At 38.8% G+C, this 23,597-nt stretch overlaps 1 protein-coding gene across 1 annotated transcript; it reads left to right on the forward strand.

Moving 5' to 3' along the window:
• The first annotated feature begins 535 nt into the window (after window positions 1-535).
• CEP70 (centrosomal protein 70) lies at window positions 536-23,594 on the forward strand. Its single transcript, XM_081934052.1, has 17 exons — window positions 536-740; window positions 2,781-2,851; window positions 4,563-4,659; window positions 5,916-6,045; window positions 8,628-8,808; window positions 9,180-9,349; window positions 12,372-12,431; window positions 13,403-13,505; window positions 14,703-14,791; window positions 15,103-15,174; window positions 15,558-15,660; window positions 17,123-17,287; window positions 17,635-17,781; window positions 18,086-18,254; window positions 19,699-19,813; window positions 21,509-21,588; window positions 23,399-23,594. Exons 2-17 carry the CDS (start codon window positions 2,843-2,845, stop codon window positions 23,458-23,460), a joined length of 1,752 nt encoding a protein of 583 aa, XP_081790178.1. The 5' UTR covers window positions 536-740; window positions 2,781-2,842; the 3' UTR covers window positions 23,461-23,594.
• Window positions 23,595-23,597: the final 3 nt, after the last annotated feature.

The following is a 23,597-nucleotide window of genomic DNA, read 5'->3' on the forward strand; positions in this document are numbered from 1 at the left end:
TAAGCTTCCCCCTTTCCTACTGATCGGTGAACAACTACAGAAGATATTGATACTAAGAGGTGAGATCTCTTTTTTCTGGAGCTCCCTCTCCAGAGCTTTGATTTCTTTTAAGTAGGAAGGCAATCGTTGCAGACAGCATCCCTTATTTTCCTTCGAATAAATTTTCCTGCTAGATAACTCCACAGGCAAGTCCTCTCTTTGGACCAGACGAGAGGTTGGAGGCAGCCTCGTTGATTAAAACCTAAGAACCTCAGCAGCCAAAAAAAAGTAACATCGCTGCTGCCAGAGACTGAATCTGAAACGTGCCTAACATGCACGTACTTCTAGGGCTCTGAAATTTACCCGGAGGATCAGCTAAGGGCTTCAGCTGAGCTTTGCGTGTAACCTAGCGAAATCGGTTGGTTTGTGTACGGACGCTTGCAAGCGAGTGTTTCTCTCTCTCCCCCCCCTCCATCCCAGCCGCTTGAGAAGAGCCAAGAGGTGGAGACTGGAAGCCAAGCCCAGGGGCGGCTCTACTTCAGCTGGTGAGCCCGCCTTTAACGGCCGCGGAAGCTCCCTCGCCTTTGCCTTTTCGCCGAGCAGAAAGAGGCAGCGGGAGACAAGGCGCTTGCCTCTGCGATCTTCTTGCGGGCAAGCGGAGCGGAGGAGACGGCGTGAGAGAAGCCTCGACCAGTCTGGAGCCCGAAGGCCTGGTGGGCTAAGACGGGGAGCCCTCGAGTCCATTTAAAGCAGCCTCTTCGGTGAACCTTAAGCTTCTTATGGGTTGAAGTCTTGATGAGAGAGGCCTCTTGGCGTCGCTAGTAAAGCTTTTGTTTCTTTTTTGCTCGTTGTAGAGAACGGAGCATCGGTTTGTTTTGGTTTAATAACAGATTAGATCGGGACTACGGATTTTATAACGTTACGATCGAACGTAAGCAGACTTGCAAACCGAACCGTAAGAATAATCAAGATTGTATAAACTCAGCTTTTTCTGCTCTCTGTTGAGAGTCCCAGACAACTTCCTATTTTGGGTGACAACTTCATTAGATGCCTGCCTCGCCAGCGTTACCCGATCCAGTTTGCATCCTTAACGTAACGCGTCCCAGTCATGTATTAGGCAGAGCTAATTAAGGGGAGAGATGTCCAATATTTTCACCAGATGTAGAGGTAGCTGCTTGTTAGTAAGCCTCACTTTCAGAGCTGACAGTGAGGATGTGATCCAAGATTGGCTGTACTTTGATTATCATCCTAAGAATGGATTTGAGTTTCACATCTCAAAATATTTGGGATGCATGTGATCCAGTGGAAGGGAACACCTAAGAGTGTACTTAGTTGGAGTCAGCAAGTACAGATTGATTGATTATGATCCATCAGGTTGCGTTATTTACTCCTAGCAACCACATAGAGTTTTTCCATGGCAACCTATCCCTATTCTGGTATCTCAGGTCATCCAGTAGAAAACGAATGTACAGTACAGGTAGTCCTTGACTTACGACCATTCATCTCGTGATCATTCAAAGTTACAATGGCAATGAAAAAGTGACTTAGGACCGTTTTTCACATTTACGACTGGTACAGCAATCCTCATGGTCATGTGATCTACATTCAGGCGGTTGGCAACCAGTTCCCGGGGTCCTATGGTCACCTTTTGCAACCTTCTGAGAAGCAAAGTCAATGGGGGAGCCAGATGCACTTAACATCCATATTACTAACTTAATGAGTTGTAGTGATTCACTTAACGACTGCAGCAGGAAAGGTTGAAAAATGGGGCAAAATTCACTTAACAAATGTTTCGCTTAGTAACATAAATGTTGGACTCAATTGTGGTTGTAAGCCGAGGACTACCTGTAAATGATTTTCTTGCTTGAATGAGGTTTTCTCACCAGCTTGGAAATTGTTTGATATCTTGGGGACAATCCTGATTGATTATTTAACTTGTAGACCAATAATAGCCACTGGAGGCTGTTGAATATGCTCTTAGAAAGACACACGTAACAGTTTTGTTTCTTTTTATAAAGAAAAATGAGCAGTCCTAGTTTAGTTTTGGAGATGCTAAGTATTATTTCATATTTTTCTTGAACAACAATGAAAGCATATCCTGTCAATGTCCTTTTTTTTGCTATATCCCCATGTTATGTCTTTATCTGTCAGCCAGGAGTAAGACAGCAAGAAAGCTTGCTGTCTTAGTATTAAAAAAGTATTCCCCCATCCAAGTGACACCATCCAAGGGCATCCTGAGGTGGGTACTGAATTAGGCTTTGAAACTTGTTAGGACTGTGCAGTACTTTGGGTCGGCTCTCCCAGAGGTTGCGTCAATGTGTAAGCATGGCACCTGCTTGGAACACCTTGAAGCAGCTCTTAATTCTTCCCAGAAATATGCAGTCGCTACCAAAGGTTCCCACATGTTTCAAAGGATATTTTGAAGACTGAATATAAATGCTGCATAGCTATATCACCCATTATTATGGGGTGAAATCAGGGAGCTGCTGTAGGTAAAAATAGAGATACAGTAGAGCTGGACAATGGGGACAACACAGTTTTCATGGGAATACAGTTAGCTTCAACTCAGTAGTGTGAAGGGTCTTATATTAAGTGAATCTCATTTCAAAATCTGGGAGGGATTGATTTGTCTTTGAAGGCTTCTTCTGGCAGATTAATTGTTTTGTGCTTTTTAATATTTGTACTGTATATTTGAGCCATTTAAGCCATAAAACAAGTGCATAGCATAACTTTGATTAATTTTCTCATGCTGCAATGCTATTCTATTTTTTTACTTTTCCTATGTCATCTTCCATTTGCAGATTTCAGAAAAAAATTGGTATCCTATCCACAGGTCAAATAAAGTCAAGAGTTCAAAATTACAATGACAGAGGTATGTCTTTGTTGAACCATGCATAAATAATAGCATATGTTAAGGTCACATAGAATTGAATTACCTTCAGCAAAAGTTCAATTGTTCAAAATGTGTTATTTCATATTTTACATAGTTCAAATTTTAATTATATTGTTCAAAATGTTTTGCTGCATTGTTTTTATATTAGAATAATATTATAGTAGAAATAATAAATTATTAAAGAGCAATAGGTACCTGTAAATAGAATGTCTACAACTCAGTGTGTAATGTTAGGTTCAAACTCTTACTTCTGTAGCCAGTATGCCAGTATTAAGGTCTGATGACAGTCTGAGATCAGTAATACTTGTCAATTGTGTATTAAGCCATCCCAGAATTTTAATAAAGATTAAGACCCTAAAAGCACCTTATCAATTTCTATTATGAATTATCATATCTCAGTATACGCTTTGCAGCTGTTAGGTAAAATCTGCTTCTGTATAACGTTGTTCATGTATTATGTGAAATGTAAGACTACAGTTCTAAGCCTGGTTTCCTAGAAATAAACTCAGTAGGATTTCATTGCTTAATCGGATGAGAAGAATTGTCATATAATAGTATGAATCCTGGATTGTGCTTTGAACATAGTATGAATCCTAGATTTTCAAATGGGGATTCTGCTTCTTGATTCTGTCCATAGACTGATACAGAGAATCAGTCATAGAGAATCCTATGAAAAGGAAAGGAGGCAATCTGCATTAATTTCCTCTCTAAAATCTTCATTAGTGTTTCAGAGTTTCAGTCCTTTGGAACAAAGTGCAAAAAGAGCTGTGAGGAAAGGGATAGTTGTTAAATTTGTAAGCCTTCCTTCGGTTTATGGGCGTGACTTAATGAGTCTTTATTGAGATGAAATTCTTATCTGTAGTTCATTGGTTACAAATGAAGCCTTAGTGATAAATAATTTTGTGGACATGCTTTTCAAAGTATCTAAAGTTACAGACTGCCCAAAGAGGACAATAGAGGCCCTGTGATGGTGAAATTTAATACCCAAAATATCCCTTAGCTGGAATGATATGCTACAATAATAAAGACTTTGTATTATACTGTTTTTAAATACTTGAAAGAGTGGGTTGAAAGTGTAGGGGGGGAAAACATTGGAGAGAATTGTGGAAACCATCTAATGATTTTGGTTTCCCCTTTTTCTGTCTCTCCCACTTTTCTTTTGGTTTATTTTCTTTTTCTTCTGTGTACGTCATTTTGAATGGATCTGAGGGTAGTTAAATGCATATCTATCCCATAGATAGAGCTGACGTGTTTAATTGGAGATACAATATTGCAATGAAAGTTCAAAAGCAGGATGTTAGAAAAACGGAGCTTGTGGAACAAACTGGAAAAATAAGATAAATGATGTTACTGGCTCATAGGTCTATATTAAAATCAGTAAAATAGAAACTATATAAAATTTGTTTATGAGCTCTCAACGTTTATGTCATATGTAAAACTGAGGAAGTAGTAAGGCTCTTCTTTCACTGTTAGGATGAAAAAAGCAAAGGACTTAAACATGAGGCGGCTTGTGATATGTAGCTCTCTCTTTCCCCTGGTATGTTTGCTACCGTGTCTATTCAGAATTTTACCATAAAGTAACAATATTAGGTGACCAGTTAGGAGGAATTTCAGAGGGTTGCATTAGAGAACGATCTGGCAATGCTTTGTAATTGTAATATGAGAAATGTTCTATTTTTTTCCACTGTAGCAAGAGCAAGAATGGGAAAACTTAAACAAGTTATTAAGACAACATGGCTTAAGACCTGTGTGCCTTGATATGCCTGGAACCTTCGAAAATGTGCCAGGTAATCCTACTCTTTACTAAATAAATTAAACTCACTATCAGTAGAATCTTGCACTTCTGTTACTGTTTGAAGATTTAGATACTTAAGTACTCATACATTTATAAAATATTATTTATTACTGACATTTCTATGCATATCCACTCCAAATAGTTCTGAGCTGTATGTGGTACAAGAGAAACATTGGTAACCCATCAATGTAAGAAAGACATTTAGGACAGGTGTAAAGTGATTTTTCACTAGGTAAGGGCAACCTCAAATGGTCCTATCCCATAGGATGCAATGTGATCCCTTAGCATATAGAACTATGCAGGGCATTCCTCAATATGAAATGGCTAGGATATAATTACATGAAAACAAAATATAGTTATAGCTTGAAAAAGATACAAGTACTAAGTTGTGAATACTGAATTGAATTGAAATTGAATTATGCTTACAGTTTTCCTTCAAGCAAGGAACGATAACACTGTACATTGTTGAGGCCTTAAGAACACCACATCCAAACTTCTTTCTCCCTAATTAAGAATCCTCCACAAGGCCCAAACAGTGCTCCCTCCAGGTCTCCAACAATTAAATGGCTTCCCCTTTGCCAATACAAGTACTATCAGTTAGATTCAACATGCAAAACTCCAAGAATTCCCCAGATAGCTTAGCCATTGCTGAAAACGTTAAAAAGTTGATGTATGCAAATTGTTGAGGTTGGAGCATTTATTTTGATGAGTATGGTGTAGTTCATATGTCAGGTTGGGATTGGGCTGCCAGCTCTTAATCATCTTTGTTTTATACACTGAAGTATGTTACTATTAATAAGCCAGGTAATAATGGTGATTGACATGCCATCAATCTGTTAACTCTTAGCGACCACGTAGATAAATTGTCTCCTTGAGGATCTATCCCTAATCTTGGACTTCAGCTCTTATTAATACTGTTCTATATTCAGCCTTTGAGGAGGTGTCTAACATTTGGTGCAAATGGGGTCCATTTGTGATTCTTTATTGGTTATTTATTAAAACATATATGCCATTTAATGTTAACTCTAAGAAGCTCCAATGATAAGGAATTATGATGATAAGGAACCAGGCAGTTAGGAATTAAAGAGTTACTGTTTTCTTAGTATCCTTAAAATCTGAATTCTTTCAGTCTATGAAGAACTTTAATTATATTGAATTTAGATAGTTTTACACTTTTAGCATTCTAGTTGATTTGGGAGATGCTTTAAAATAATGTGTTTAAAAGGCATTTATTTTTTAAAATACCAGACGCAGAGAAAATTGTTATGGACAAACAGTCTTCCGAAGCAATACAGCATGCACTGAAAACATTACTGGAAGAGACAGAGCGTCAACGGAAAATTATTCGTGGCTTGATAGAAGACAATCACCAGCTTAGGTAAGATATTTTCTTAGAATTCAATTGGATGTCATTCTCTAGATGAAATACACAAGAGTTCTCTTGCTCTCTCTCTCTCTCTCATTCATCCATTGATCCATCCACTTGTTGTCTCACTTCCCAATTTTCACTTAGCCCTGTCTTCTGGTCGCTCTGTTTGGTTTAAAGGTTTCCTGGCTTTTCCATTCTGCTGTGGCATTTTGGAAACTCCCTGCGTGCTTTCCTCATCATTTCAAAATTTTCCATTTAATAGAGAGTCTGTGAAAAGCTAACATTCAGTCAGAATTCCATGCTTTTAGTGTAGATTTGTTTCCTTGAGTTCTTACTGGGCAAGGAATGACAATGCAGCTACTTTGCAGCATAACGGGCTTCCTTTATTACAGAAAGTCCAGGTTGATGCTTTCTTTTGGGTTGTGCATTTCAGCAGGCATGACTTAGACCAGGAGTGTCTATCCATGGGCCAATCTATGACTTAGACCAGGAGTGTAATCCATGGGCCAATCTATGACTTAGACCAGGAGTGTCTATCCATGGGCCAATCTATGACTTAGACCAGGAGTGTAATCCATGGGCCAATCTATGACTTAGACCAGGAGTGTCTATCCATGGGCCAATCTATGACTTAGACCAGGAGTGTAATCCATGGGCCAATCTATGACTTAGACCAGGAGTGTCTATCCATGGGCCAATCTATGACTTAGACCAGGAGTGTAATCCATGGGCCAATCTATGACTTAGACCAGGAGTGTAATCCATGGGCCAATCTATGACTTAGACCAGGAGTGTCTATCCATGGGCCAATCTATGACTTAGACCAGGAGTGTAATCCATAGGCCAATCTATGGCCCATGGATTACATGCAACCCTGGACAGCTAGTAATGTGGCTCCACAAGTTCATAAACGTTTAACATTATTACATAATTTATATACATTCACTATATTATATATTTTATACACATACCAAGACAATTCATCTTCACTCAGTGCAGCCCAGGCAAGCCAAAAGATTGGGTACCCATGATCTTTGGTTATTTAGGTTTTAATGTATTACCCAGGATAATACCATGTAATACTATGAACCAAGCTCTAAGGTGGTTTCTTTAGCTTGGGTTATTGCAGGGTTGATCCACCTATGAATCTCCGATTTTGTTAAACTATACTGGCTATTATAGAATTAAATAACAAGCGTGGGCCACAAATTATCCCTACTCCCACCCCATAAATAAATCCAGCCTTTTTCCTTTGTAATCCATGCCTTATAACCTCTGAACCAAATCATTATAGCTTGTTCAAAAACCATTATTAAACAAATGTGAATTAGCAAATTGTGTGATACAGTCTTTTAGATGAACACTCTTATGTTACTTTTGATTTGAACTTCTAGGTCAGCAATGACGAACCTTTTATCACTTGCGTGCCAAAAGCGGGGGGAGCGCAGGGGGGTCGTGCACGGGCATGCCACACCTATAATGCAATGCGCGACCTCCAGCATGCATGCACGCATGACAGGTGCTCCCCCCATTTTTTTTACATGCTTTTTTTGTCCTCCCCAGGCTCCAGAGGCTTTATAGGAGCCTGGGGAGGGAGGAAAGAGCCTCTCCCCCCCGGAGGCTCTCTAGAGGCTTCAGGAGCTTCAGGAGGCTTCCCTGAAGGCTCTGGAGGATGAAAAACGACCCTATGAGCAAACTGGAAGTCCCCGTTTGTCTGTTGGGTTATTTTTAGTCCTCCGGAGCCTTCAGGGAAGCCTCCGGAAGGCCCCTGAAGGTTCCAGAGGGCTTAAACCGGTCCTACGAGCAAACTGGAAGTCTGTTCCCAAACCTTCAGTTTGCCCTTAGGGCCAGTTTTTTGTGCTCTGGAGGCTTCAGGGAAACTTCTGAAGCCTCCGGAGGGCCTCCGGGGGTGGGTGGGGGAGGCTGTTTTCGCCCTCTCCAGGCTCCTATAAAGCCTCTGGAACCTGTAGAGGGTGAAAAATGGCCTCAAAAAAAAGGCTAAAGTCAGCTGGCCAGCGCGCGTATGCACGCTGGCCAACTGACAGGGCAATGCCTCACGTGCCCTGACAAATGGCTCCACGTGCCACCTGTGGTACATGTGCCATAGCTTCGCCATCCCGGTTATAGGTAGTCCTAGACTTACAACATTTAGTGAACATTCATTTAGTGACCATTCAAAGTTACAACAGCATTGAAAAAAGTGACTTATGACCCTTTTTCCCAGTTACAACCTTTGCAGCATCCCCATGGTCATGTGGTCAGAATTCAGATGCTTGGCAACTGGTTCATACTTATGACCATTGCAGCGTCCTGGGGTCATGTGATTGCTTTTTGCAACCTTCTGACAAACAATGTCAATTGGGAAAACAGATTCATTTAACAACCAGGTTACTAATTTATCAACTGCAGTGATTCACTTAACAACTGTGGCAAGAAATGTCGTAAAATGAGGCAAAACCCACGTAACCAATTGTCACTAAACAACATAAATTTTGAGCTCAATTGTGGTTGCAAGTTGAGGACTACCTATATTTGAGGATAGCCTATTGTTTCACTAGAGTTTATTTTTGTTTGGTTTGTTTTTTAATTAGAGATGAATTACGCTTGGAGAGAAGTCGGGCTTCCCGACAGGAACAACGAGCGAATGATTTGGACGTTATTGTGGAAAATGTCAAACATAAAATACGTCAACTAGAAGACGAGTCAATAACCAATGCTTCTCAGCAACATAACCAAATCAGAGATCTTCAAAAAGATCATGAAATTTCACAGGTACTTCAATACTGTTCGGAGTTTGAAATTCCCGGTTCAGTTTGTTTATTATAGACAAGAGGCTTTTTAAGTATTACAGCAGCTACAGAACTGATTCTAAATTGCATTATGTCAGGAGCAGCAGGTTGTTACTATACTTTAATCCATAGGTGTCCAACCTTGGCAACTTTAAAATTCCCCAGTGAGCCATGCTGTCTTAAGTTGCCAAGGTTGGAAGCTCCTGCTTTAAATGATTATGCAAGAAAAAAAGGTGAAAAGTGTTATCTCTGGCTATAGAACGCAGATGTTTTCTTGAAAATTGATAGTAGGCCAGCTAGTAATTTTTTTTGGGGGGGGGGGTCTTTTGCAATTTTCTGGTTTTCTCAATCCAGGAAGTATACCGGCACCAAGCGAAGCAGTTGGAGGAGCAAGAAGGGACGATTGGCCATTTACAAAAGGAGCTTTCCAAGTTGGGTCTGGAAGAACAGCAGCGTATCGCCACTCAGAATAAAGTATTCCGTCAGTTTTGTAAGCAGGCTCCAAGAACTCACGTAGATCGGCAGTAAGAAACTCTGCATGCTTTTTAAACTAAGTGTGTGTGTGTGTCACATATTAAATGTGATTTTACATAGGAATTCATGTTATGTAGGTCTTCTCTGCATTACACACTGTACTTTTTCTTTTTAAAAATATTTATGTTTATCAGAGGTGGCATTCTGCCCGTTTGCCCCAGTTTGGGTGAAGCAGTAGCGGCGGCGGGACGCTCCACCCACCCGCCCAGACGTCACCACGGACGCTCTGCTCATGCAGAAGCGCCTGCGTGAGCGAAACACACCTGTGCACATGTGCGCTCTAGGTTCTGAACCGGTAGCGAAGATAAGAGGAAACCATTACTGATGCTTATGCATAATTTTTTTTAAAAAAAATATTTAAGCTTATGCTTTGATGTGCAAATAAAGAAAAAAAAGTAAAAATCAAACAGTGCAAGCCTCCTACAACCCCGGTAAAATATACATAAAGGAAAAAGTCACTTAGCCCAATTCATCATTTTACCCTTCACATTACCATTCACGGAGAAATATTGATCAGCCTTGGCAAACTACTTTAGAGATTAAAAGTGAATATATGTAAGTGAGCCTAGATTGAATCCTTCGGGTCTGACATTATCTTTCAAATAAATATCTTAAGAACTTTTTTTGCTGAACTGTACTTGTATTATTTACTTATATTTCATATTTCTAAATCACCTATCTCCCTCAAAGAGATAACAACCTCCAAACGTTTGATATATAGTTCTAATAAATTCATACTAAACCATTGCTGCTCTTTTAATACCTTATTGACAAATTTATGAATATGAAATCAGCACTAGGTGATAGTGGGACACATCTATATCATCGAAATGTCCCTTCACCCATTTCACACTTCCAGGTAACAAGGTTCACACCAGTTTTTTTTTTAACATTTATCAGTTGTCAGTTTGAAATGTAGTCCTTTGTTGTATTAGTTTAATTCTACGATCATACAAAACATAACCAGAAAGAGATTTATATCTGTGTTTTAAAAATCTTAACCTTTGATTTATTGATATGGATCATTCCAATTTTTTAATTCCAGAATTCTAGCAACAACTAATATCTGTCTCAATCATACGCTTTGTTTCTTAAAAAAGTATTGTAGACTTAAAATCATCCAAAGCACATATCTATATACATCAACATTTATATGGTTTTAGATAATGCTAATGCACCTGAGCCTAATTACAAATCTGCAACGTGCTTGCTACCATTTTAAATTGTACTTCCTTTCTTTAGGGAAATATAAAACTTGCATCCATATGGCTTGGGTTTATTTATGTTATTTACATAACACATTGATGGAAAAGTATTGTGCGGAATTCCAAAATTCAAATAGGATTGTTAATCAGTAAAGTATGAAATACGATGGGTGACTCCATTTTGAAAATACCATTTTAGATTTCATATTTTAAAAACCAGGCTCTACTTTCTCTTCCAGATGTTTTGGCCCATAATGCTCATCAGCCACAAGCAGCAATAACAGGATGAAATTTACAGAGTCTCTAGCTTCCCATATTCATCCAGCAATTGTTTCGATTTAATTTAATTTCCACAAAAAAGTGAACCCCTCCTAGGGAAGCTTAAGTTCCTTATGTATGTACTGCTTAGGTGTAGATATTAGGGAAAAAAACGTTTTTATTTTAATTTTTTAATTGAGAATTATTGTAATTATTTTATTTGCTCTTTTAATTTATGTTGTGCTCATTCAATATTATTATTTTCTTGACTCAATGGATTTATGAATGTGAATATTTTTAATGATATATCATAATATAATACTTTCGGCAAAACCTAATCTTTCTCAATGGCATACATACCGTATTTTTCAGAGTATAAGACCCACCGGAGTATAAGATGCACCAAGCTTTTGAAGAGGCAAATTAAAAAAAAAGTAGATAGGTAGATAGAGGGATAGACAGGGAGAGAAAGAGAGAGAAATATAATAGGTAGGGAGAGAGAGAGTAGTTAGGTAAGTAGATAAAGGGATAGAGAGTGAGAGAAATAGAGAGAGAGTGTTGTTGTAGGTAGAGGGATAGTGAGAGAGAAATAGAAAGAGATAGAGAGAAATACAGTAGATAGGGAGGGAGGGAGAGCGAGTAGATAGGTTGGTAGGTAGAGGGATAGAGAGAGAGAAATAAAGATAGAGAAATACAGTAGATAGATAGGGAGAGAGAGAGTAGGTAGATAGGTAGATAAAGGTATATATATAGAGAGAGAAATAGAGAGGGAGAGAAATACAGTAGATAGGTAAGTGTTTCTGCTGACACAGCACTTGATCAATGTAATTCTCATCAATCAATTAAAGAGCTTCCCAAAAGGGAAAAAAAAGTTTTTGCACTCTGCAAACCTCCCCAAAACCGCCCGTTTTTCACGAAAACGGGCCCTTTTTTTTTCTTCAAAAAAAGGCATGAATAGCCTTTGGGGGTTCTTGCAAAGTGCTCCTGGGGGTGGGGTGGGGGCAAAAACAAGCAAAAACAGCCCGTTTTTCACGAAAACGGGCCCATTTTTTGTCAAAAGAATTGCATGCATAGCCTTATGGAAGCTTATAGAGTGCTGCTGAGGGCTGGGGGGGGGCAGAAAATGGCCCATTTTTTGCTCATTCCTGCCCTCCCCATCCCCCAGGAGCTCCCTGAAAGCCTCCAGAAGGTTATGCACAGCCTTTTTGGTGAAGGGGCGGGGCTTTGGGAGGCAAAAAATGCTGTATTCGGTGTATAAGACACACCCAGATTTTCAGCCTCTTCTTTGAGGAAAAAAGGTGCGTCTTATTCTCCGAAAAATACTGTATAACTCGCAAATTGTTACCTTTGTATGTAATGGCTATCTTGATAGTTGAGCTTCTAGTAGAAAAACACAATAAACTATTAAGGAAAGATGCTACAGTGAACTAAACTTTGTCTACTAGTTCACATTTTTTCTTATCAAAGTTATTCTTAGGCCAGAGTGAGATACCCATGTTTAACGTTTGCTGATATATATTGGCTAAATTGGTGTATTCTTCTTTTTCAGGATCTGTTGTCTAATTGATTATTATGAATCTCAGATCAGCCATGTCAGAAAAGAACTAAGGTGGGTAAAATGGTTGGTCTTATACAATTTGTGGACTTATCTTACAGCTGCAAGGTATACTTTAGATGACAAAAGTGTATATATGTATTTATGTTACAACCCTTGGTATGCCCAAATATGGGAGGGAGCTCACTACTCCCCCTTTCTGTCCTTCGGCTCATTACAGAAGACCATCCAGGCAGAAAACCATATTTTTATTTTTAATGTTGCCTTTTTATATTTGTGTTGTATTTGTGCTGATAAATAAATAAAGGGAGACTAGTATAGATCTATTTCAAGCTATTTAGCTCTCATCAGGTTCAAATCCCAGTAAGGGTATGGCTAGCTGATGAGAGCTAAATAGCTTGAAATAGATCTATACTAGTCTCCCTTTATTTATTTATCAGCACAAATACAACATTATATATATATATATATATATATATATATATATATATATATATATATATATATATATATATATATATATATATATATATATATATATATATATATATATATATATATATATATATATATATATATAATATGTGTGTGTGTGTGTGTGTATGTATTTGTGTTACAACCCCTGGTATGTCCAAATATATATATATATATACACATACATACATACATACATATATATATACATACATACATACATACATATATATATATATATATACACATACATGCATACATACATACATACATACATACATACATACATACATACATACATATATATATATATATATATATATATATATATATATAAAGTTTTATTTAAAAGTCATAGGATCAACCAGCTGACATAACAACCTTACATCACATCCAACATTTTCTGAATATACTTCGCTGCTTTTGCATGTGTTCAAACTCTTTGGAGCAAACCTGCAATGGGGGAAGGAAAGGAAGATGGAAGAAAAAGCATCTTTTCAGCTGAACAAATTCATGCTGTTAAATGTAAACATTTGTTTTGTATTTCATAGGAAATATAAGAAAGAGATCAATCATTTACAGGACGAAGGAAAAAATGAGGACGAATTCTTGAAGAATATAGATGCTACTGCTAATTACAAAGCTCTGCTTATGGTAAGGAAGTACTGTATAATACTAGAGCCGTGATAGCTAACCTATGGCACACATGTCACAGAAGGCATGCAGAACATCCTCTGTGGGCACGCCAGCTGTCACCTCAGCCCAGCTCCACCGTGTATGTGCGCATGCCTCCCGCCGGCCAGCTGGTCTTTGGGTGTCTCCCATGCCCTGTTTTGGGCCTGGAAGGCCTCCTGCACCAATCTGGAAGCCAAAAATGGATGGGGAGGGAAGCGCATACACAGGGGATGGGGGAGCGCATGCGCAGGGGATGGGGGAGTATGTGTGGGGGTCATGTGGACATCACATGTGCATGCATGGAGGTGGGGCGCACACTGGGAGTCGCACATGCATGTGTGTGTGTGTGTCACACGTATTGCATTATGGGTGCGGACATCACATGTGCATACATGGAGGTGGGGTGCACACGGAGTCGCACATGCATGCGCGCATGTGTGTGTCACACGTATTGTATTATGGGTGCGGGGGCGCACACGCGCTTTTGGCACACAACAACAAAAAAGTTAGCCATCACTGTCCTAGAGGTACATCTGGAATTTGAACAACCTCTAGGTGTAAAATTATAACTTTCCCAGTTGGTAAATTATAGTGTAATTCACTTTAGGTTTATGCTGAAGTCATTGGTTGATAATCTTCAAAGGTATCCTGCTAATGTCTACAATTGAAAAACAAGCCCATAACCCTATACCCTCTATCATCATAGTTTGTGAATCCTATGTATATCAAAAACCCATTTTGCTTTTTTCAGCAAGTATTCATTTTTTTGCAGCATACCTCATACAGTCTGCTATCTTTCCATTGGAATCTTCCTAATTTTTCCCTCCATTTCCCCGTTTTTTAAATAAACATTCTGATGAACAGAAATTCATCTCCCTGCTATCATTTACCAATTCAATTTGAAAGATAAAGCATTGCAGGCTATCTTTTATATCTTCAGATATTTCCAAGTAGTTAAATACATGGATTTAAATCATTGGAAGGAGTTTTTAATTTAAAGAAACCCTATAAACTGTGGATTTCTTCAGTCAAACTTTAAGTAAGCCATTATTTATCAGCATTTATTAGTGTATATCCTGTTCATTAATTATCTACTTAATTGTTTAAGACAAATGAGAAGATGCTTTGTTTGCATGCATATGGATGAGTGTAATATTTGTAATAAATATTTCCAAGTCTTTCCAGACACAGATAATTGAAACAAAAGCTCGAAATGAACAACTTGTGCATGAAAATATTAATCTCAAGAAAGAGATGGAAATTAGGTGAGTGGGCAAAACAATTTCAGCACAGCATGCATGCATGGATTTGATTTAAATCCTGGATCTTAAATTCTGTGTGAAAACATTCCCTACTGAACATCGAACAATCTCTACAAGCCATTTTTCAAATATCTAATTCATGCTGTCATAATAACAGAGGACCATTTAATAAACTTACTGAGAGCAACAGAAGCATGTTCTGGTTAATGTTTGGCAGGGGTGTTACCGGCCTTGTAAAAGCAACAAACAGCAATAAATCCACAGGAACAATCTTTTCATTGTGAAACTTGACACAACTGTTTTCTTCCCTTCAGGCCAACTGTGCAAGAATTAAAATTGTATAAACACCAAGTGAAGAAGCTGGAGAAAATATTGAAGAACATCAAGTAATGCATTTTGAATAAGCCTTAATCATTAACCTGTTTTGCAGAGGGATAAAAATAGGGACGGTGTAGTGATTATTGATCTGAAATCTGGGGTTAGACACTTTAAAAGAGAGGAAGCCAAAGGAAAAAACAAGGAGTATAACCTGAGCCAGTGAACCCATTTGTGGTTATTATAATTTGTAGTTTTTTCTGTGTTTTGAAAGCTATGATTTGTATAAAACTTGTGAAAGATTGGATTCTAATTATTTTTTTTCTTATTTATGTAGATGCTGACCATATAGTTTACTTTGGATTTTGTGATTCTGTGTTTGGTCTATAAGGCATGGATTTCAGAGCAATTTTTTAAAGTGTGTCTTCTTTTCCTTTCTTGGGTTGCTTGTTAGATCACTCGAGAGCAGCGAAGAAGAAAACTTGAAAGAAAACAAAGAACTTAAAAAAGATTTGGGAGGGAGTCAGCTGCAGGAGGTTTGCAGAAGATATTTACGGGTGAGTGGATTTCTGTTGCAGAAATTCTGCAACCCTCCCCCCCCCCCCCCCAATATAAAATGAAGAAAAGTTTTCTCAGGTTTACTGTTGGTTACTATTCTCCTATTTTATGGCTACAAGGATATTGTGATTAGTTATGAGAAGTCTGATGCTTTCAATTTAACCTACCCTACTTAACGCAGGGAACTGTGGTTTGTTTTGGATTTTCGGGAAAAGAAAAACTTAGGAGCAAATCAGCGCTCCAGCTCCTGATTTGTTCCTTAACTTGAATTTTGACAAATTATAATTCCTTGAATTGATGCGACATCTTATTTAAACGAGAAAGAGAAGGAAAAGGCAATGAGATGCATCCTATGGCAGGAAGCCATTTTTTCCCAGTTAAGTATGTAAAAATATGCCTTTATTAAAAGCTTCTGTTCACTTAACTCCCTTTTTCTCTAAAAATGCCATCTGGCAACAATAGAACCGAAGCCTTTCCTGGATCATCCATCATGCTTCTTGATTGTATTGAGAATAATCCCACTGGGTTACCAACTGACAGCATCTATTTTCAGATTGCAGAATCGTACCGCTCTGATAACTGCTAAGACCATAGCTTCTATCTGGGAATGCTGTATTTCTTACAGTGTAATGTACTTTATGTTGCTGCTTAGTAAATGTTACATATGCAGTATGGAATACCTATTTTCTTATCATTTGCATTTCAGGGAGAAGAAAACTGCCACACATCAACTCTAGTCAGGTGTAAATGAAATCATGCTTGTGGCTTTTTTCATTGCGACTTCCATGACTACCAGTCTGTCTTACAGTTTTAACCCATTTTTATTATTTGTGCAAACTAGAATTTGCTTAGAAATTACCTCCAAAAGAAGCTTGCAAACTAAACAATAATTTAATGTTACTTCCCAGACAAACTGAAAGCATATAAGGAAAAAATGGAGCAGGCTTGTTCATGCAGTGCTAAATTATGGTTTGCTGTTGTGCCTGAACTGACCAACTATATTGGTCAAAACACTGTACTTAATAAATATAATATAACTAGAAAGCCAACTTCATTGAATAGTACCATGCATGTTTAGTTAAATAATATATTCTGTGTTAAAAATGTAGTTTCTTTGCTAAATATAGAAACACAGGGACATAGTGAAAGATTAATACGTTTGGGAGTTGGTGAATAGGAAGAAGCCTGATTATCAGATACTTCGCAATAGAAAGTCCATCCTAATCTCTGTTGAATCAAAACCCAACAGAAGTGTAACTCTCTGAGAGCTTATTATTTCAATGAAAGAGTTGAACGTTTTCCTAGCTGTCCATTTAAACCTGGAATTTTAACTAGGACTGGATTATGCTCAGCATTCCTCAGATATAATCAATGTTACTCCAGCCAAGTGGCTCTCTGGAACATTATATAAAGATTAGTGAATAATAATAATGATTCTTTCTAATATTTTAACTCTTAAAGGTATTATCCAGCATCGACTCGATCATCAGAAGCCCAAGAAGAGCTCCTCTAATAACACTTATGCAAAAAAAGGGCCTTGGGAGAAGCTGGGCTGAGGGGGAAAGTGGATTTGAGCATCTCCCGGCTGTGATTGAAACCTGGGCAGACCAGCTAATGGCCCTGAAGGTACTGGTAATCTTTGACTGCTCTCTTCGGCCTAGGGACCTACCCTTGTCCCTGGTTCTTCCAATGTACATCCTTTGTGTTTTCCACATATCTTTGTACCCATTTTCAATGTAATGTAATTGTAATTTCAACATGCAAGTAATTAAATAATAAGCAAATGTATTTCGCAGCAAATAATTTTTTACACTTTATCCTGAGAAGTCTTTCTCTCACCTGATTTGAAATGATTTGATTTTAAACAAGGATGCAGGGAACCTGGTCTTCCCATAGTATCGTTTTAAATTCTTACATTGAAAGCCCAAAAGAATAAGAGTAACACATCAACATCTTTCTTTTGTTCTTTCAAGATCTTGCACTACTCCCTGAAAAAGCTATTTCTGCGGTTAGTCCCTGGGGATTCCAAAGCTATGCAGGACACTAATGAATATATTAGAGTTGAGGATCTTCAGCAAATAGTGGAGGAAATCTCTGAAGAAGTAGGCAATGAAGAAAAGGTAATTCAAAAATTCTGATTGTTCGTTCTCAGTCTAATGTGTTTCCTTACCTATGTGGGAATTTGATAATAATAGCATGTCATTTTGGTCCTTTAAGTGCATATGCATTCGTATGTATGTAATGCAGATTTATAATGATTTTAATTTGCCTATCTATTTAGAAAACAACACCCTAGTTCTTTTCCAGTTATTATATCTGGGAGAATCCTAGATTTTAGATAGAATGCATCCCCAGGCTTCTATTATGTTTAACCAGGATTGAAATGATCATTGGGCTCCTTTTGCTTTTATTCATATCCTACAGAAAAGTCTGATCCCTTCACAACAAACCTTGTATGCCATTGTCTGTCATTTTCAAAAACTGTTTGATGTGAAGACTCTAAATGGTGTTTACCCTCGAATGAATGAGGTGTATACAAAACTTGGTGAAATGATCAATGCTATGAGGAACCTCTGTGACCTCTTAGAACTAGGTAAGAATCTGTTGCCCCTTATCTAGCTTGCTCAGAGTCAGACCGTGGTAATGTGGGGATAAGGAAAAACTCAGCAGTGTTCTTTGAGGGTGTGTGTGTGTCAGGGGTGGGCTCTGGCTGCTGCTACTTCCAGTTTGATCAGGGACGCGCCGCACATGCGCATGCACAGTAGTAAAAAAAACATGCTTCTGCGCATGCGCAGAAGCAAAAAACAAGAATGTGTTGCCTATGGCGCCATGGAGAGAACCGGTTCGGGGGTATGGGAGGCCGAGTTACTACCTACTCGGCTGAACCAGTCCAAACTGGTAGGAACCCACCTCTGGTGTGTGTGTGTGTCTGTATATTGAAAGGACATGATAATTTACCATAGGTTTTGCAGGAAGAAAACGGCTGCCATAAAATTTTTAGCTTGGAGAAATGCTTTTCCTGCATCTTAAACTTAATTGCAAATGTACTTGAATTGAAATAAAAGTTGAGAATGGAATAATAAAATACAGAACACAGCATCAAGTCATATTGAATTCTACATATTTCGTTTGGTTTCATTTTAAAATTCAAAGTTTGGTCACACGCAAGCCCAACAAAAGCATGTTGCAAAAGACCATTAAATGCAGTGCCGGATTTACCATGGACTCTTTGGGATTTATGGATTTTTAAAACCCATGCAAAGCAATAATTCTGCAGCTCCCAGGACTCTATTACATGGGCACAAGAAAGACTGGAAATATATATTGGAAGAGATCTTATATCTCCTTTGCTATATCCCTACAGAAAAGCCCATCATCTTTTGAGATGTGGAAGGATAAATGGGAAGCAGGTTAAAATTGTCATATATTCCTCATGTGCATCTTGTTGGGTTCCTTCCCTTCTTTTAATTATATATTATTATTATTTACAGTTTTATTATTTACTGGCTTTTAATTTTTGTAAGGCACCCAGAATCACCTCTAGACAAGATGAGTGCCATACAAGTTTAATCAATCAATAAATTACTCGAGTAAATCCATCCAATCTCCACACACAGTCCTAAATTCTGTTTCTGATAATCCTAGAGCTGTTCTAAATGCATTTTTTCCTCATTGCCTATAAAAGAAGGTTTTCTTCCTGTAAAGAAATGACAGGAAGGAACCTTCTACCATCCCATCCTGTTGGCATGAACCAAGCCAGCCTTGTGAAATATTAGGGCCTCCAAAATGACAGGATTGCTCTGTTAATCCTGTCGGTGTTATCCTTCCACGATCAGCACCACAATCGTTTTAATGGGTTATTGGTTTCACCTTCCCATTAAAAACTGTGGCGTGCCTGTCTTGCACAACCTTTTCTCGTGTGGCTTAGTTTGGATGTTTGAGTTGGCAACCATTTCAAGGAGTTTGCTGTTTCATTTGCTCCCACTTTTATCTGTTGTGAAATGTTGCACAGAAACTGATATGATGTTTCTTCATAGATTGCTCAGCACCACCTAGTGTCCTGGTGAACACTGTTGGAAGGCTATGCAATTTGTTTAATGAGAATGTGGCCTGGCAGGTGGAACAACTGCTGGGCACACAAGACATCGAAAGGTATGCAGCTCTTCATAGTTAACTAATAGTAGCTTTACAAGGACACCTTTAGCCCTACATTCTAAGTGCACAATGGAGAATGGTGTGAGGTATTTGAAGAACACTGTCACGGCCATCACAGTCATTTTATTCAAGGCAAATCTTAGAAAGCTTTTCCAGTTTTTATTGGGCTTAATTTCTAGTGGCCTGATCCTCTTTGCCTTTCTCTGAACATGTTCCATTTTCTCACAGTGCTTCTTAAAAGTAGGGCGTCCAAAGGTCAACATGGACACTTTAAGCTATGTCTGATCATAGGAGAAGAGAAGGGAATGCTTCATTCTTGTGCTTAAGTATTCCTGTGAAATCACAGTTAGTCTTCACTTGATACTAATTGGGAAGGGCAACTCTGTCCCTAAAGATAAGGTCATAAAGCAGCGGTTCCCAACCTGTGGGTCGCGACCCCATTAAGGAGGCTGTGGGAATAAAGCAACTGTGTGTCTCTGTGTATGTGTGTGTATGATTGTGTACCAGCCGAAGTTGTCCAGCCTCCAGGCTGTGATTCTTTTCAGACCCAAAATTTAGGAGCAGACAAGATGTTGGCTGCCTCTATAAAAAGATGTGGAGACTCTAGTCTAGAAAGAGTGCAGAGAAGAGCAACCAAGAGGATTAGGGGACTGGAAGCTCAAACATATGAAGAACAGTTGCAGGAACTGGGTATGTCTGGTTGAATGAAAAGAAGGACTTAAGGGTGATAGGATAGCAGTCTTCCAATATCAGTATCTAGATTACGATTCATAACAGTAGCAAAAGTACAGTTAAAGAGTAGCAACGAAAAATGTTTTTATGGTTGGAGGTCACCACAACATGAGGAACTGTATTAAAGGGTGGCGGCATTAGGAAGGTTGAGAACCACTGTCATAAAGCATGACGTCACATGGCCACACTAATTTATGATTGCAGTTGAAGCAGTTCCAGTTGCCATTAGTAGGTGAATGCCACACAATGTCCTGCGATCATGTGGCCACCATTTGCAACTTCCTACTGGTTTCTCCATTGATTTTGCCTGTTGGAAACTGGCCATGAAGGTCACAAATGGTGATGACATGACTGTGAATATTGTGATCCTCTTAATTACCAGCCAGTTGCTGAGTGCCCGAATCACAGTCATGTGAATGTATGGATCCTGTGACAAATCCCCTCATCCTCAATCCTGCAACTACAAATCCCCTCATTCAAAGCCATCATAACTTCAAACGGTCACTGAATGAGTGATAGCTGAATGAAAATTACCTGTAATTTTTGCTGAGAGTTTAAAATTACATTTGTCTTTTTTGCAGCCACATTGCACTGCTATCTCATACTATCATCCATCTCCTCCCACTAATGACTGCAGGACTGTAACTTTGTTGCTTGTGTCATTACAATTTACATTGATATTGTTTCCTGATTGCTTATTTTTACCCTATGACTATCATTAAATGTTGTACCTTATGATTCTTGATGAATGTATCTTGACTTTTTATGTACACTGAGAGCATATGCATCAAAGATAAATTCTTTGTGTGTCCAATCACACTTGGCCAATAAAGAATTCTATTCTATTCTATACTCAATTTGCAGTCAACTATGATCAGTTGATCACCGTGATAAGATTAGGGAATGTTGTTTAAATGACAAAATGAGAGAATGAATGTTTGTCAAATTGATATTTTTCAGCATTATCTATAAGTTAGAAGAACATGATGACTTTTTCCCAGCATTTCATGATCTTATTAACAACTTGCTTCGTGTTCTAGGTAAGCACTTTCTGTAAATTAATGATAATAAGAGTGGCCAAGGCTGTCAGTACATTATTCCAAATGGATTTTGTTTTCACCAGAATTTAAGGGCAACATTTAACTTTTGAACCATATTTCAAAAGAAATGTATAACCATGTGGGATTGTCCTGGTAAATCAATGTTGTATATCCCACGTCAAAAAAATATGATCAAAGGCTACCCAAAGTTATTGCTCAATTGTAATTTTAATACATATCTAGAAAGTAGTATTATAAATAAATTAAAATGGTAAAATAGTTTTTCCCTCTTTGTATCCTTTTGTTTTTTGGAATATATATCTACATGCTATATACCAGCAATGGTGAACCTTTTTCGGCTCGCGTGCCATAAGCGGGAGGAGTGCAGGGGGGGCGTGTGTGGGCGTGTCCATAATGCAATGCGCGACCCCCAGTGCGCATGCACGCACTACAGGTGTGACCCCCCCATTTTTACATGCTTTTTTCACCCTCCCCAGGCTCCAGAGGCTTTATAGAAGCCTGGGGATGGCGAAAACAGCCTCCCCTGCCCCTCCCGACGCCCTCCGGAGGCGTCAGGGAGGCCTCCAGACAGTCCCTGAAGCCTTCGGAGCACTCAAAATGGTCCTCTGAGCAAACTGGAAAGTTTGCTCGGAGGGTCATTTTGAGTCCTCCAAAGGCGTCAGGGAAGCTCATGAAGCCTCCGGAGGGCCTCCGGGGGGGGCGGGGGAGGCTGTTTTCGCCGTCCCCAGGCTCCTACAAAGCCTCTGGAGCCTGGGGAGGGCAAAAAATGGCTTTAAAAAAGGGTGAACTCAGCTGGCCAGCGCACATGCGCGCGCTGGCCAGCTGACAGGGTAGCGCCTTGCGTGCCCTGACAAATGGCTCCGTGTGCTGCCTGTGGCACGCGTGCCATAGGTTCACCATCACTGCTATATACTCTGTCAGAATCAAGTAGAAAGTGATCTTAGGATCATTCAGCAAAATTCATGGTAATTATATAAAGATTGTACACATGCTGTTTTATATTGGCTGCTTATTTTATTGGGGATTGCCAACGAGGGGTGGGTTCTGGCAGAGACTACGGCCGGTTTTCTCAGGGACACACCGCGCACGCACCAGCAAAAAACAAGAAAACTGGTTCGAGGGTGCTGCCGGTTCCAGTGACCCAGGCCCCCAAGCTACTACTGGTTCGGCCGAACCAGTCCAAACCACTGTTGCCAACCATTCAGCAGGACAATTCAGTCATGATGTTGCTGCGACTGGTATGCTGTGACTGCATCTTTTGAGAGGCTCGGTGCATTTGCTTTGAAAGCATTTGAAGGTCTTCCCAGGACCCCAAAGCACTTCCCTTTCGATTGCCACTGAGGATTCCTTGTTTTTACTGCCATTTTCATTGGAGGAGTCCACTGTGAATGTAGGCGAGATGACCTTGGAAAAAACCCTGAAATAGCCATGTTCAACCTTTATGTCGACATGTTTTTATGAATTGTACCAATATTGCAACCAAAGAAACTTCCTGTTTCAGAAGCTGATAAACGTAATTTAAGAAATCCTTAGAATGTATATTCAACCCTGGTCATTTTGAGTGTAGGGTTTTCTTTTATGCACACTGGAGTTTTGATTAACTAACTAATTGATTATAGCCTGGTTTGTTTATAGTTTACTTCTGAAATGTAATGGAAATTTTACATATTTTGCAAAGAAAGTATAAATATAGAGCCATAACTTTTAAGTACTCCATTAGATTTCTAAAAATAGGTGACTATTGAATTGAAAAGGCAAAATAATGTTTGCAAAATTGCTTTTGTTTCAGAAGTCAGAAGTCTCGCAGAAATATTACCTGCTGTACAGAAGCTGAAATGGATGGTCCAATAATGTAAACTAAATGTAAATCTTTTAACATATTGACTACCTCTTATGTATTTTTGAATATTTTTTATTAAAAATGTCTGAACGGAATCAAACATTTGTTATTTGCTTTCAGTATCATAGGAGCCAAGTTTTCAAAGCTG

Source organism: Natrix helvetica, assembly GCF_964273705.1.
Source record: "Natrix helvetica genome assembly, chromosome: 1".
NCBI classification, from domain to species: Eukaryota; Metazoa; Chordata; class Lepidosauria; order Squamata; family Natricidae; genus Natrix; species Natrix helvetica.